The sequence below is a fragment of the Panthera onca genome, chromosome C1, assembly GCF_046562875.1.
Source record: "Panthera onca isolate mPanOnc1 chromosome C1, mPanOnc1 haplotype 2, whole genome shotgun sequence".
Lineage (NCBI taxonomy): Eukaryota > Metazoa > Chordata > Mammalia > Carnivora > Felidae > Panthera > Panthera onca.
In genome coordinates, this window is record NC_138346.1 from 180,062,194 (window position 1) to 180,078,350 (window position 16,157).

A 16,157-nucleotide genomic window follows, 5' to 3' on the forward strand; every position below is an offset into this window, starting at 1 on the left:
AAACAATAAAATATTTTGTATAAAATGTTGGGAGCCCTATGTGTGCTGTATGAGAGTTCAAGGAAGACTCTGGAGGATAGCATGGTGGGGGCTAAACAAGGTATAAAGGAGGGGTGGAAAAAAAAAAGAATAGATCCTTTATTATTTCTGGAGAGTCCTTATGTAAATTAACTCTTAGATCCCAGGCTGCCAAACAATAAAAGAAACACATTAAAAAAAACTGGAAAAATTACTTTATGAAGCCTTAAGCACTGAGTATAATTAAATATAGTCCAGCATTAGATACAATAGTCCAATTCCTAATAGTCCAATTCCAAAACAAAAGTTGTTATAGGTGAGGCCATGAAATTTCCTAACACTTGATTTTAATACATTGCACTAATTTTCTAAAACAACTCAGGAATATTTACAGTAGTTGGAGCATTTATGAAAATTCTGGCATCAGGTATATATTTATATATGTGTGTATGTAATTATATATATATATATCCATCCCAGAATTATATGAACTAGGAAACAAATGTAGATCTTAACAGCCATACTGGTATGCAAGATTTAAGACTGGGATTTATAAATGCTTTTCAAAGCATGGGGTTTGGGGAAAAAAGCAGACATCTTGTTTTCAAAACCTGAAGTTTTTCTCAGGACTGAAGTCAAAACTGTAACTGCCACAGAAAAGGAAAAAACGGGAAGCTTTTCTTGCTTTAATTGTTCATCTGCATCAGAAAGTCCAGTATCCCTGAGATAGGAACCACTGCAATAAGAAGGGAGTGAATAGGTTCTCCCAAAGGAAGATTGTTGCTTAATTATGCCTAATGCCCTGGTCATCAGGTGTAAACATTGCATTTCCCAACCTAATGCTTTGCAGCACCAAGACGTTTCAGTAATGGTTCATCGTAAACCCAACATTCTCCATCTTCATGAAATAGCTGTAAAAGAAATGGGGGAAAATTCAGTTACTCACTTGCTCTGTACTTCTAGAATTATACTTTTTATTATTTTATATTTTCTTCCATTACACTAAAATGAGTTTCAGGCAGGGACCAAGGCTCATTTTGTTTATCGCCATGCTTATTTAAAAGTGGTACTTCACTTCAGCATTCATTGAAATGAATGAGTTATATACCTCAGGATACAGAGGGAATAGGAGCTGGGACCTTGGGGCAGGCAACCCAAACAAGCTTACCCTTGTCTCCCACTGAATTTCCTTCTCTTTCCTTTCCCGGGCTTCTGCTCTTTGTCTTTCTTCAAGTCTATGCTTGGCTTCAGTTGCTGCATCAATGTCTCTGATTTTTAAGTTGAAGGTGACATCCTTCCAAAGGCTAAAGAAAAGAAGTCAAGGTGCTAAGTACTTGATGGACAAAGGAGTTAGCAAACTTGAGAATGAAAGTCTAGAGCCTCACTAAATACAGCACAATGAAAGTAATAAGTCAAATAACTCTGAGTATAGTTCACAGACAATCTCCTTAAAGTGGCAAAGAACAGAGAAATGGGCTTGGAAGATTGCACGGTTAGTGTCAAAGGAAGAAAATAAAGGATGGGCAGAAAGTTGGATATGGTAGAGACAACAGGAGAAAAAAACAGAACTGAAACCTGGAATTTTATTCTGGCTTGACCTGTAGTTGCTATGCAACTTTAGGGGGTAGGTTTACCTCTCCATGGGGCTTGAGTTTCCTGTATTATAAACCAAAAGGGTTATTAGATCAGGGGAGAGAAGTTCCATTTCAGAAAAACTACCCTGAACAATGAAATCTTGGAGAAACTGTGTGAATAGAGTAAGAGTCAAGATGTGAAACAGAGGCTTATCGGGGTAAGAGATGTGGCTGCTTCTCAGAGCCTGGAAGATGACAACTAGGTAAGACTAGTGTCAGTGTACAAATGAAGATGCCTAGGAACCACAAAAGTGGCCATGCCTAAGATCCCCCTATGGATTTCTATAGATTTCCACTTACTAATATGACCAGGCTGTCCAGCCAAGCAGACTGTTAAGTCAGAGACCATAGTTGGGTGTTGTAAGATCCTCTTCCTTCACTTAAGAAATGCCCTAATATGCTAAACAAAGAACTTTAGTGCATGATTCCTCAAACCACTGAAAGATCTGGATTTTACTATGCAGATGGAAAAGGAAAAAATTAGGTTTGAAACCACTGGAATATTGAGTATCAACTAGATATCTGATGATATTAAGGAAACTTTTTTTTTTTTAATTTTTTTAGAAAGAGTGTGAGGGGGGGAGAGGGGCAGAAGAAGAGAGAGAGGATCTTAAGCAGGCTCCACGCTGAGCATGGAGACCAATGTGGGCTTGATCCCACAGCCCTTGGATCATGACCTGACCTGAGCCACCCAGGCGCCCCAGGAATTTTAAAGCATGATCATGATATTGTGGCTAGTGGTTTTTAGGTCACTTTATTTTATTTTGAGAGAGTGAGCATGAGCAGGGAAGGAAAAGAGAAAAAGAGAGAATCCCAAACAGGCTCTATGCTGTCAGTGCAGAGCCTGATACGGGGCTTGAACTTCCCAACCGTGAGATCACAAACTGAGCTGAAACCAAGAGTTGGACACTTAACCAACTGAGCCACCCAGGCACCCCTTTAAAGTCACTTTAGAGATACATACTGAAATACTTAGAGATGAACTTTAAGGAAAAAAAAAAAACTTTTTTTTGCAACAAAAAACCTGAGAGTGTTGTACACACCTTGACTGGAAACCTCACTGCCTTCTTGTATAAACCACAAGGTGATAAGCCAACGACACAGTGAATACTTACTATATCCTTACATCATTTATATACTACATGATTATCTCATTTAGTCCTCACATCAACTCTGAGGTAGTTCCCATTTCAGGAAAGAAGGCAAAGAGATGCTAGCTTACCGCCATGGTTACATAGCTACTAAGTGGTGGAGCTCCATATAAACCCAGTTCAAAATTAGTCTGTGCTGTTACACTGTGCTACTGTGTCTCTAAAACCCAGCCCTGCCTATGTCTAGCCATTAGCAGGGGCACTACCACAACAACTCTAGCAAAGTTCTCTTACCAGCGGGATTCATACTCATTCTGATCTTCTAACTTCCTCACTTTCTTCTTAATTATAGGCAACTTCTTGGTATCTATAAAAACTGCATTTTCCTAAAAAACAAGAGGTAGGTAGACACTTTATTGTTCAAACTGTTCTAGGAGGAAAAGTCAACTCTTCCCAGAAGTCCTGAACAGATTTAATAATCAAATCCCACATTGGAAGACAACGTATAAACAGTTTCATATGCTACTATCAGCATAAAATAACATTAGTGTATCTTAAGTCTTGGTAGAAGCTCAACAGAGGTTTTCAATGTGGCTATGTGCTACATGCTCAGTATTAACTCTCTTAGGAAAGCTTGACCCATAAACAATGACTTCTAATGTTAAATGCTGAAGTGCTTTTTACATTTTTACATTTCAAATTCTCCCAAGTCCAAAATCCAGTTCATTGGCTCCTCCTGTTAATCCCATTCCACCTTCCTCCCTACTTTAATTAGGTACTATTTGCAAGTTCCTTTAGGTCAAGGACTGTCTTAATCATTTCTGCATTCCTGGTGCTAGGTAGTAAATACATTTCTTGTAAAAGAGTCAAGCTGTGTATACAAACAGACGAGTTAGTTTAGCACTTAATTTTATAAATATACCACATATTCTAGTGATATAGCTAAACCCATAGGGGTTTGGCATACAGTATGCCAAGCATTTTTTCACATCTATTTTGAGTACATTATTTATATATATATATATATATATATATATATATATATATATATATATATATATTTATATTTGCGTATTTTGAGAGGAGAAAATAAAAATCACTGTACTGCTGGGGAAAAAGTAGGGGAAGGAAAAGGATTTCCCTGAAGAGCTGGCCTCAGTGTTTAAATTTCCAGATGAAGGAAGGCTATAATTCAACGTAGCCTAAAACAAGTATAAAATACAGGTTCTTACCCCTGTTGCATATTTTGCATACATTACACCATTCCATTCCCCTTCAACTGAGCAAAAAGATTTCTTGTCATTTGGAGAACTAAATAGAAAAGGAAACATTTCTGTTAGTCTTAATTTAAAAATTACCAGAGAATCTGGTTGGTGTGGCCTTCTACACAGAGCAGAACATAGGAGAGCAACTGTGAAGTCAGTCTCTGGTGAAAGCAGCTTAGTAAAATTGGATTTCCCTGAGCCAACTATAAGAATGAGGGCCCTAAACAAGATGCTAATGAACTGAAGATCCTATGAACAGTGGGCATGAGATGAGCAAGAGAGCCTTGTCCTGGAGGTACAGGGGCCACAGCAGATGATGGACAGTCCCTGTCCTCAAGCTGTTCACAGCCTAGTTGTGGAGACCTCACCGTCGAGATTCTGGGTGGTAAGTGCTATGGTGAGTTTATGTGAGCACTGGAGATCAAAGGCAAAAGTTGGAATGAAGGTCAGGGAAGGTCTCACTTAAGGATGTAACACTGGAGACCAGGCTTTTCATCCTTAGGAAGGATCCTGAAGTCCAAAGGTCAAATGGTTTGACCTTTTTCTCTTGAGGAAAACCCCAACAGGCCTCTACTTGGACATGACAATAGTATGTATGGCAGGTATGAAATTTGGGAAGTTAAGCATCACAGCAAAGGACAGGTTAGAAAGGGTAAGGTATGAACATAGGAGGAGCTATAAAAGAGGTCAGAAAGAAAAAGATACACAGGGTAGAAGGATGCAAACTGCCATCACAGGACTGAAACAAGCTTCCACTATGATTTAGGGGCTTTGGGTGAAGAGGGACAAAGGGGAAAAGAAATGGACGAATCCCTTGTTTAGAAGGTCATTGTGCAGTCTTCTCAAAGTGTGTTGGGGACTCTTGGGGGTTCCCAAGACCCTCTTAGGTCAAAACTATTTTTATAATATTAAGACATTACTTGCCTTTTTCACTCTAATTTTCCCATAAGGGTACAGTGTTTCCCAGAGACGTGATATGTAGCAAGAGACTGACAACAAGTAGTCAGGAGAACCCAGCTGTTTTCTATTGTATCAGAGATGTACAAAATTCAAAAAATGTATATAATGTCACTCCTCACAAATTTTTTAAAGAAAAGTTTTGGAAAAGTTTTTTCATAAAAATACTATTGTCATTTGTAAATGTATTTACAAATATTTTTAAGTCTTAATTTATTTTTTTAAAAAGTATTTAAGGAAGAAAACGCACGCTCGAGCAGGGGAAGGGCAGAGAGGGAGAGATAGAATCCCAAGCAGGCTTCACACTATCAGTGCCGAGCCCAATGCAGAGTTTGATCCCATGAACTCAACCATGAGATCGTGACCTGAGCCGAAATCAAGAGTCCAACACTTGACCAGCTGAGCCACCCATGCACCCCCTTTAATTTCTAATGTGAGAGATATCAGTGGATATAATAGACATAGACAAAGCTCTTCGGGGCTCTTAATCATTTTTAAGTGTAAAAGCGGTCCAGAGACCAAAAACTTTGAGAGCCACCCAGCTGGTACAACCATTCATCATCTTGTGCTCAAATCCCTAATTTAGAGTCTACCAAGTACTCTTCTCAGCTCCCAACTTTGAGGGAAGTTTTCTATATACGGCTATGACTGGCAGAAGATTTTGCTGAGCCAGCATTTCCTGTTGGTGCTGGTTACCTCCAAAGAACACTGAGAAGCATCCATGCCTTTGTTCTGGACATCCAATTTCCACCACCTGCCTATTTTGGAGGCACAGATGCATTACAGTGGTGACTTATGCTACTCTCTGAGCTCTGCCCATATTCTCTGACTGCAGTAATTTTTTGGATTTTACACTGATCCTTAGCAAACTTCATCTTATGTTTGTGGTGCTTCCTGCTCCAAATTTGTGTGGGTGGGTGGGGGGGGGGGTGCTGATTTTGTCATCCCAATTATCTATCTCCCTGGAAAACTGGTTAACCAGTCATGTATCTTCCGTCTGCAACACTGTTCCCAATAAGGCCTTTCAGGGAAGACAAAGTCCTGCAGATGTTCCTTTTCCAGGCAGGCTCTGTTACCCAGACAGCACAGTTGTCTTCATCTGACCCTAGATGGAAGCAAGCCAAGATGTGATGTTTTCCCCCAGCAAAGGCACAGAAAAAAGGACTGTGAGGTCTTGGAGACAATGCAGCAGGAATCACAGAGTCTACTGTACAGACTAGCCCATCATCCAATCTGGCAGTAATGAGTCAGAAATCTACGATTTGCATTAACTAGGCAATTTAAGAAGACTCCCCTCAGGTTTCTGGGAAGGAAATCCCACCAATGAATGACCTCTGAGTGTTCTGAAATCCAGACTTTAGGTCTTCTTCTGATAATAGGATTTTAGGAAGGGACATGACATACAAGATGTGAAACAAGTTTACAAAGACAGAACCAAACTGTCAATTCCTAGTAAGTTATAGTTCAAGACAAAAAGAAAAGTATTTCAGCGAAGCACAAGAGCACTGAAGCAGGAAAACAAAATACCTACAAAATCTCAGCAGTAATTCTGTGCTTCTTGCCCCCATAGAAAGGCTTAGTGTGGAAGACGATATTTGCACTATAGCCAGTTTTGGAACAATTGATATTGCATTCTCCACCTAGTTCCACCCAGGGCACTGTGAGGATAGACCTGCAAAACCAAAAGTGCACGTAAGGCTGACAGTTTAGAGGAAAAAAAGGAGTGTAGCTTAAGGAACAGCAGGGTCTGCTGCCAGCTGGTCAGAGGAAATGGGCATAGCTCTACTTGCCTTCCATAACCATTTGGGAATGTGAGAATGTAATGTTCGTCATAATCTAGACATGAGACACAGCCTGTGGAGAGAAGGGATAGAATCTCTGATGAGTAGTGTCAACTGGCCATAAAGATTTTGTTGTCTGGTTGATAGATACTCCAGAATACTCCACTCAATTTAGGGAAAATCAATCTCCCACCCCTGCTCTCATCCCCAGTACGCATATTTATATGCAAATGATGAGATCCAGTCTGGCTTTCTGGTGCCATTTCCCCTCACTAGACAAGGGTCCAGCACATATTTGAATAAAATTCTACTAACAGTGCAGTCCACCCTAAGCCCACAGACTTACCCTGCCCTATGTTGTGCACCCCAATTGACATCCCAAGGAATTTTGATTTGGTCCAGATATGAGCATTGAATTGTATCTTCTTGTTAAAACACTCAGCATAAAAAGCTGAAACTGAATAGAAATTATTTGCAATTAGTGCACTACATAGCTATAGTCACCTCTCCAACACAACTTGGAGAAAGAACAAGCTCCACTGGGAAAATCCTTGTATCCCTCAAAGAACAGCCTCAAATGAGACCAGAAGGTATCTAACTGCCTTTTCTACCCTGTTTCTCCCAATGCAAGCACCATTCAGGGCCATATAAGAAGGAACTTTCCTGAATGATGATGCTGTAGCAATCCTGGAAGCTTAAAACTCTTCTGGTCAGTAAGCATGTCCTTGCCACAGCCCCAACCTGGGACCATCCAGTATTTCCAGTGTTAACACTGTGTTGAACAATTAAGACATTAAGGATGTGCATTCTCTCCACTATGTCAGGAATATACTGCGCAGAAACTACATCTCATTTTATAAACTGTCAAAATTGCTGAAGTCTCTATAACATAGCTTGTTATGTGTAAGAGGACTTTAGAAGCACCAACAAGTTAGTTTCCTAAATCCCTGCTTTCTATACACAGTTTATCAGTGAATAGAATCTTTGGCATTTATACAAGGAACAGACAGATAGGAGAAACTAATCCCCATAAGGTTACAAAGATACAGGCAGCCATAAAACTGGTATCTCAGCTGAGTGAGGTAAAGCTGAGTGACCTCAGCTATGAAGCTTCTCATGACCCTTTAGACAGAACAGTTCGACAGTGGATGGTACAGAAGAGCCCTGTAACTTACTGGGTGGATGATGGGAAACCTGCTCAGCCACGAATGTCACACAGTTTTTGGAAACCCAGGGAACTGGTCCTTCTGAAACTAGCTCCTGTAAGCAAATACAACATTTTCTTTTGATGTGGAAACAAATGACACTGTGGAGTCTAACAATTGGAGTCTCTGCCTCCCAAGGTGGTTAACTGTTCTCTCCTCCACACACCCCAAGCACCTTATACACACTTTTATTATGGCACTTAACTTCGCTACTGGAATTACGGCTTTGTGTCAGTCTGCCTTGACTAGGTCTCCCTGAGACATCCTTGAAGGCAAGCATCATGTGCCTAACTCAGGGGCAGCATAGCACAGACAGCGGTCACTTATCAATGTCTGCCAAATGAGTAAGAACAGACAAATTACAATGCCTGTCTTCGGTAAGGACTACATGTAACAAATCACATGGAAAGGGAAAAATACGGAGATTTACGTTTACTCAGGCTATTATGTATCAGGCACTGTGGGCTAGGGCCTTTTTTACATTTGCTTGAGTGTTCTTGTTGGTCATCTTCCTCAAACCAACCTCTAGATGTTGGGACCCTGGGGACTCAGGTCTGGGTTACTTACTCTTCTCTATGCTGTCTTCCTAGATCATTTCACCTCATTCCAGCGCTTTAAATGTCATCTAAATATACTCAAATCTCTAAAAGACCCATTTTTCCCCTTAGACTCTTCCTTAGACTCCAGATTCTTAAAATTCTAACTCCCTGATAATTCCACATACATGTGTAACTCATACTTTTTATTTCAAATTCGAGTTCTTGATTCTTCCTCCCCAAATATAATTTTTTTCCTTTTTTGTAAATGGCATCAACAAACTGCTGAAGCCCACATGCAGGGTTCATCTCTGTCCCCTTTCTTTTACTTCTCCAGTCCACCTATCAGTGTTACCTCCACAATACAGCTTAAATCAACTGTGTCTCTCCTGGAATAATGCCAAAAATTCCTCAGTGGTCTCTTTCCTTCTATTTTTGCCCCTTTCCAATTTATTTTTAACAAAATCATTACAGCGATCTTTTCAAAATAAAAATACAATCCTGATAAGCCATAAAATTACCATTATGGCCCACAAGGCCTTCCATGACCTGATCTGTCAATCGTATTTCCTGCCACTTCTTCCCTGCTCACTGTATCTAGAGTATGTTGCCCCAACAGCACTGTTCTGTGAGTGCTGAGCATCTTCTGATTTCTGCCTTCACCATTGTTATCTGCCCCCAAATAAAATGAAATCTTGAATCAGTCTGCAACTTAAGATTATTAAAAATGTCAGTGTAGAACTCACTGCGTTCTCTTCAGTATCATTTGGTAATGTCCAGTGACACTGAAAGATTTCGCCCAAAATGGGGTTGTATGGCTTTTTGGCAACCGATCCTTTCCTTCCTGCATGAAAGGCTGAGAGGTACCATTTCACAACCTGAACCATTCGATCTCTGGCATCCTTCTGGTCACTAATGCTGCAAGGGAGAAAGACAAAATGTAATGTCCTGCTTTCTAGTAACAGAAAAGCTGATGCAGCACTCCTCAGCATGGTCCACCCTAAGCTAGGCTGAGAGGACCCAAGACAAAGAGTTACTTCTAAGTTTCTTTTTAAAACTGAGGTATAATATACGTGATTAGACACACTAGTCTTAAGTGTTTGGTTTGATGAATTTGATAAATGGATATAGCTGACGTTTGAATGACATGGGTTTAAACTGTCTGGGTCTCCTTACACGTGGATTTTTTTCGATAAATACAGTAAAGTACTGTAAATGTGTTTTCCCTTATGACTGTAACAATGTTTTCTTTGCTTTAGCTTTCTTTATTGTAAGAATACAATACATAATACATGTTATGTACAAAAATATGTGGTAATACTGTTTATGTTATCAGCAAGGCTTCTGGTCAGCACCAGGCTATTAGTTAAGTTTTGGGGGGAGTCAAAAGTACACACAGATTTTTGACTGTGTGGGGGATAAGCAACCCAAATCCCCATGTTATCCAAGGGCCAAGTGAATACCAATGTCAACCAGTGTGCCCAACCATCATGAAACCTCAAAGTGATTTATATCTGGCTTCAGTAAACCACAGTCCAAAGCCAAAGAATGTAGTCAGAGAAGATGGATTAGAACATCCTACCATAAAGAAAAATTTCCTGCTACCACTGAAAAACAATGTGAACTCATCTCCTTGTAAATCAATGCCAACTTCAGAATACTTTCCCCTTTGTACATATATCTAATATTGCAATATTTAAAAAATGAGTCAGTCTGTAATCTGGACACTAGAGTGTAAGCTCCTCAAGGGCAGACATTGTGACTTTTTCTTTCTCCAGCTCATAACAAAGTCCTGGCAAATAAGAGGTGCTTTAAAATGGTTTGCTGAACTCAATTAACTGAATTTCATCAGGATATAGTATAAACAGTGATTACCAATCCCTGGATCAAATAAGCTCATAGCCTTGGCTCTATAAACACTGGCTCTCAAGATTTTTTAGCATCTAACTTGGTTGCCTAACAACATCACCACCATATAACCTAAGCAAACAGACAGGTATCTAATAAAACAAAGTATTTAATGGCTTTCCCCAGAAATGTCTGAAAGGTAAAAAGGATAAAAGGAATCCACCTATCCTGTACAAACACAAAGCTACCAAGTAACAGCTTAAAAATTGGAAACTACAATGTTCAGGCAAATACCTCACAAACAGGTCCGGATGTGCAAAAAAGTCTGCATACATTTCTAACAGAGATCTTCTTTCAAGAATGAATGTTGGAAGAACTACCTGAAAAACATACACATTTGACCCTTGAGGATCAAATTCCACTACAGATAAACAGACTACTATATTGATTAAAAAATTTTTTTAACCCCAAACCAAAAAAATCTCATTCCAATCATGGTAATAACCCACCACGTACTGCCCAGCATGCTTCTGATACCTACTTTCCAAACTATTCTGATTCAGAAATGCTCATTAACCTGCCCGGCAGATGGGAAATGAAGAACAGATTTTCAACGTTCAGACGTCACTTCCTCTGTGCAACCTCCCTATTGCTCCCAAATCAGTATAACGATGACAAACTCTCAGCACCAACTCTCTGATGCTTTCTACCTGCTGGGGCACTACATATACTTTATGTTATTAAACTGTACAACAATCCTGTTATCAAAAAACTATTACCCCTATTTACAGTCAAGAAAAATGAAACTCAAAGAGAGTAAGAAATTTTCACATTGCTCCGTACTGCTGTGGAATTCAAAACTGAGTATGACATTGAGGGCTCTGTGCCCTTTCTAATAATGCTGTTTCTCTGTTATTGTTAGTTGTATTAGGAAATGGATATACTTACAAACCTGTCTCCTCAAATAAATGATCTGCTAGAATGCAAGGACCACACTTACACTTGCATTCATGGCTACTATTACACAGTAAGAAATCTTTAAATGAGCATTAAAGGAATAAACAAAGAAGAGAATAAGGATGGGAGTCAATGAACTCTTTCTACCAGGAACTGAGCCCATGAAGAAACGCTGAGGGGCTGGGAATATGGCAGAGGAGAAAGTAAATAGGAAACTGGAATATGGGAAGAAGGAATGAGGAATATTAGGAACAACCAATTAAAAAGAGAAGAATTTAATTAGGGAATGGAAGAACAGTTTTTGATATGTCTATCAAATTACAGTATTCATTATAGAGCACCACAGTAAGCAAAAATTCCCTTAAATTTAGTAATTACTGCATGTGAACTACATTCAAGGTTCTGTATTAAAATCCTGTAGAAAAGGCAAAGGTAAGTTTGAGAGAATAATATCATACAAGAGATGTTCAAAGTGTCCTGGAAGTTTAGGAGAAGGAAGGATCATGTTCTGTTAGGCAACCAGAATGAGGGCAGAGCTGGGAAATGACTCACTGAGGTAGCACTACAGAAAAGCCTTAGAAAAGAATAAGACTGTAACAGAGGAGAAAACAGAAAAACAAGACATGGTCATGGGCGGGGGTGGGGGCGGGGGAAGGGGGAAGACATGGAGACAGGAAATAGTGTGTGACAGGGATTGACCAGTGGACCAGTGTGGTTGGGTATATTAAGAATACGAGGATGATGGAACACAGTTTAGAAACAACACTATGGCTCTAACATTTAGAATCTTTGTTATCAGACTCCAGAGTTTACATTTTAAAGTTTGTTTGAGAGAGGGAGAGCAAATCCCAGGCAGGTACCTCACTGTCAGCACAAAACCTGATGAAGGGCTTGAACTCAGGAACTGTGAATCATGACCTGAGCTGAAGTTGGGACACTTAACAAAGCCACCCAGATGCCCCAAGAGTTTACAGTTAAGTAAACATTCTCCTATGTATGTTTCTTTCCCATATATGCTCATAATCTAAAGATGGTTAGACTGGTAGGTAAGCTTATGTACTGACTTCGTACAACCAACTTCCTACCACTCTTGAAAAACAAATTACAAACTGCTAAGTAAGAATGCTAAAGAACAAAACAGGGGTAAATACTTTTAATATATAAATAACTGACAAACCAACAAGAAGAAGATTACTACTGCTCAGAGAAAAATGGACAAAAGTACTGAACAGGTAATTCAAAAAGAAGAAATGGCCAAAACCCAATTTACATGTAATAAAAGAAAAAAAAAAAAAGATTTTTTTCTCCCTACTTAAATTTTCTTGATAACTCTCACTCAACAGCTCTTCTTCAATGTTTTTAGCAATATACTGATACATGCCATTATGTCCAGTCACTGAAACAGGGCTAGGTTGTCTTAGACCTGGGTTCAAGTACTTATTTTGCCACCCCTTAGGTGTGAGAAGGCCCTGGAAAATTAACTCAATTTCTGTAAGTTTGTGTACAAGGAGGATAATTACATGCCCTGCTTCTACCTTAGAACTGTTTGGAAGATCAAGTGAGGTAAATGGGATGTGACTTTGTAGTATTTCTGAACACTACAAAGTACTTAGGAAAGAACTCTTTTTTAGAAAGTATCTGAAGTGAGAAGATACATTTAAAAATAGAATGAGAAAAATTTAAGGCATTACTGTAATATTTTGGAATGCATAAAGGCATCAAGATTTCAGAATCTGTTGGCAATCACAGCCATTTGTTTGTGCCAATAACTAAAATAACTCATTATTAACATACTTGGTAAAAAATTAACAATTATTATCACATCTTTGGTAATATAACAAGCTTATAGTAACTATGGACCAAATGTAGATTAACTGGCAGAGGAAATTATGTGAGGCAAGTATTACAAACTTGATTGTGGCAGACACTTTGGGTTGCCTATGCACATCCCTGCTTCATCCTTAGTAAGAGAATTCTGATTCAGCTCAAGATTCATGAGAATCTAGATTCATGAGAGTCACAGGGTCCTCCCAGATCTCAAGGGGTGAATGTGGATTAATCTGTACCTATCATTTAACCTCCCTTGCTAGGTACTGGTTTAGGTGTGGGCACAAGCATCACTCTGGCCAGTAAGATTCAGTTGGAAGTCTGAGGGGCCACTACAGAAGAATGCCCTTCCCTAATAACAATAACAAACCCAGGAAAAGCAATTATTTTTCTGGATCTTGACATTATTTGCCTAAGGATGTGATGACTGGAAGTGGGACAGCCATTTTGCAATTACAAAGAGACAAGCCTGAGTGTGAAAGTCAACATGCTAAGGATGGAGGAACAGAAGGAACCTAGGTTCTTTCTCAGACACAACTGACTGAATTAATCCCAGAACTATGCTACTTCTAGCCTTCTCATTATATGAGATAATAAATCTCATATTGTTCAAGATATCTTCTGGTTAGTCATCCATTACTGAAGACCAAGACAGACCAAGGTGGAAAATACAGAAAAATATTTAGATGTCAACATCTAAAATTACACTATAACTTGCAAATTTTAAGTGACAATTCTGTCCCAGCAACTATGCAATCTAATGATCACCAAAAAAGTTCTGGGACAGACTTCTGCAAATATTCTCTTACCTGAAAATATTCTCATACCTGGCAAATATGCTGATTTCCACAAATTAATGCTATCCTTGTGTTTCTGTTCTCATTTAGATTTAAGGTAAAAGGTTTTATTATGGACACTTACTTGGAAAGTATTAAGGATTAGTTTTTTCCTCAATAACCCTCTAAATCCAAAACCAAAATGAAGCTGACTGCTGATGAAGACTATATATAGCCCTGGAGCTGATTTGGTCTTAACAAAAGTGAGAGTCCTAAATTTTATTAACTTTCTAAAGCCAGGTAAAATAATAATCTAACCAATATGAAAACTACTAGAGCCCAAGTCTTTAGGACAAAAGGCAGTAGTAGAAAGACTGCAGATTTTGAAGTCACAGACCAGATTAGAATCTTAGTTCTGCCACTTAATAGGACTCAGCCAAACTACTCAGCCTCTGTGGGTTTTAGTTTCCTCATCTATAAAATGTTAACAGTAACACCTTTGCAGAGCTGTGATGAGAATGAAGTGCAAGAATAAGGTTTCCAGGGGCACCTGGGTGCCTCAGTTGGTTAAGTGTCCGACTCTTGGTTTTGGCTCAGGTCATGATCTCACGGTTAGTGAGTTTGAGCTCCATGTTGGGCTCCACGCTGGCAGTGCAGAGCTTCTTTGGGATTCTGTCCCTCCCTCTCTCTCTGCCCATCCCCTACTCATGCGCTCTCTCCCTCAAAATAAACAAACATTTAAAAAAAATGTTTAAAAAAAAAAAAAAAAAAAAAAGAATATGGCTTCCAGCACAGTGGCAGGGATATACAAAAGGCACCCACATGCTAGTCTCCTAAATCAACAGGGCATTTCTGTTTAGAGCAGCAAGTTTAAATTCAAATTAAAATGCAGACCATAGTAAGTGTATGGTTCAATATGTCATACAATTTCCCATTTACTACCTGTTCCAATCCTTAACAACAACCCTGTGAAGTGGCCACTGTATGTTCATCTTGCACGAGAAATGTAAAGATCACAGAGGAGGGGACCTGTGCAAACACATGGTTTCGTAATAGCAGAGGCAGGATGTAAACAAGGGTCCTCTAACCCCAATTTCAGAACTCTGCTCATTTGATTCTGTGCACACCCCACTACTTTAGGTTTTATCCAAATTACTCATCAAGCCCAACACTATTCCTTGTTTGCCCCCAGTAAAAACCAAATCTTAATTCATACAATTCACATATACTATCTCTATGAATTCTAGCTTTACATATTTTATCCATTTATAAAACTTCTCAGTTTACTCATCTATGGAGATATTAAACCACAAAAGTATAAACAGAAGTTATGTAGTTATGCTACATTTGCAGGCATACTCGCTGTACAATCACGAGAATCCATGCATACACATTAAGACTTCTAGCAAACGCCAAATTTGATTCTTACCTTAGTAAGATCCATTCCAAGCCTAACCTGTGACAAGAGATGCATGATAACGCTCTTGTGCTCTTCCACGGACCCTGCCTCCCCTTCATCATCTCTATCATCATGTGAATCAAAGAGGTCTAAAACAAAACAGATCTGCTTAGACCAGTGTTAAACTGGGCCAATCTGTGATGCTACCAGTGTTACAAATCTTTCTTTCAAACAGTTTTAAGAAAAACTTAAATCCTCCAAGGCTACTTACCAGCATCACTTGTTCCATTGGACATGGAAGAATTAAGTGACTCTGTGGTATCAGGGCGCTTGAGACTATTTCCTGAGCTGCTGTGTGTCAAGACTGAGGCAGATCCAGAGGAACTAAAAAAACAGTAATCACATTCATAAGCTTTTAAGAAAGCAATTTAGAATCATAGTAAGACATTAACCTATAAAGCTACCTAAAACCAATAGAGGCAGATAGGTGACAAATAAGCTAGACTTACAGTTAGCTGGTCATACACACACACACTTTCCAACTCTTTCTCTGTCACCCTCATGACTGTAAAGTGTGATGACTAGGTTTCTTATCTTGTACTTTTTGCATAGTGTGTGGTCAACCAAGCCATGCTGAAAAGTCATCAAAAATTAGTAAGATTTTTGCCTCTGCATCTAAGTTTAAAACTAGAGTTCATTTTCTTATCGTGTTACTTTGCATAAAGTTACCTACAATTCTCTGCAACAATTTTCAGAACCTCAAAACTTGCAAGTGTATTACTTAGTCTCAGAAAGATGCTTTGTCTATATTTTTGAGATCCTTTGATAAAAGCCTACGCTAGTACATAACACTCTTCCCAGTC

The 16,157-nt window shown here is 39.1% G+C and overlaps 1 protein-coding gene across 9 annotated transcripts in view; it reads right to left on the reverse strand.

Moving 5' to 3' along the window:
- Nucleotides 1–212: 212 nt before the first annotated feature.
- Nucleotides 213–16,157, reverse strand: part of OSBPL9 (oxysterol binding protein like 9) — a 192,109-nt gene continuing 176,164 nt past the window's right edge. For all 9 annotated transcript variants that reach the window (XM_060624267.2, XM_060624269.2, XM_060624266.2 and 6 more), the window contains 12 exons: nucleotides 15,566–15,678; nucleotides 15,325–15,443; nucleotides 10,630–10,715; nucleotides 9,234–9,405; nucleotides 7,922–8,006; nucleotides 7,093–7,203; nucleotides 6,756–6,819; nucleotides 6,497–6,637; nucleotides 3,976–4,054; nucleotides 3,038–3,129; nucleotides 1,187–1,322; nucleotides 213–929 (listed from right to left, as the gene is read on the reverse strand). In XM_060624267.2, coding sequence (XP_060480250.1) covers nucleotides 855–929; nucleotides 1,187–1,322; nucleotides 3,038–3,129; nucleotides 3,976–4,054; nucleotides 6,497–6,637; nucleotides 6,756–6,819; nucleotides 7,093–7,203; nucleotides 7,922–8,006; nucleotides 9,234–9,405; nucleotides 10,630–10,715; nucleotides 15,325–15,443; nucleotides 15,566–15,678 — 1,273 coding nt within the window. In that variant the 3' untranslated portion in view covers nucleotides 213–854. The remainder of the gene's footprint in view (nucleotides 930–1,186; nucleotides 1,323–3,037; nucleotides 3,130–3,975; nucleotides 4,055–6,496; nucleotides 6,638–6,755; nucleotides 6,820–7,092; nucleotides 7,204–7,921; nucleotides 8,007–9,233; nucleotides 9,406–10,629; nucleotides 10,716–15,324; nucleotides 15,444–15,565; nucleotides 15,679–16,157) is intronic.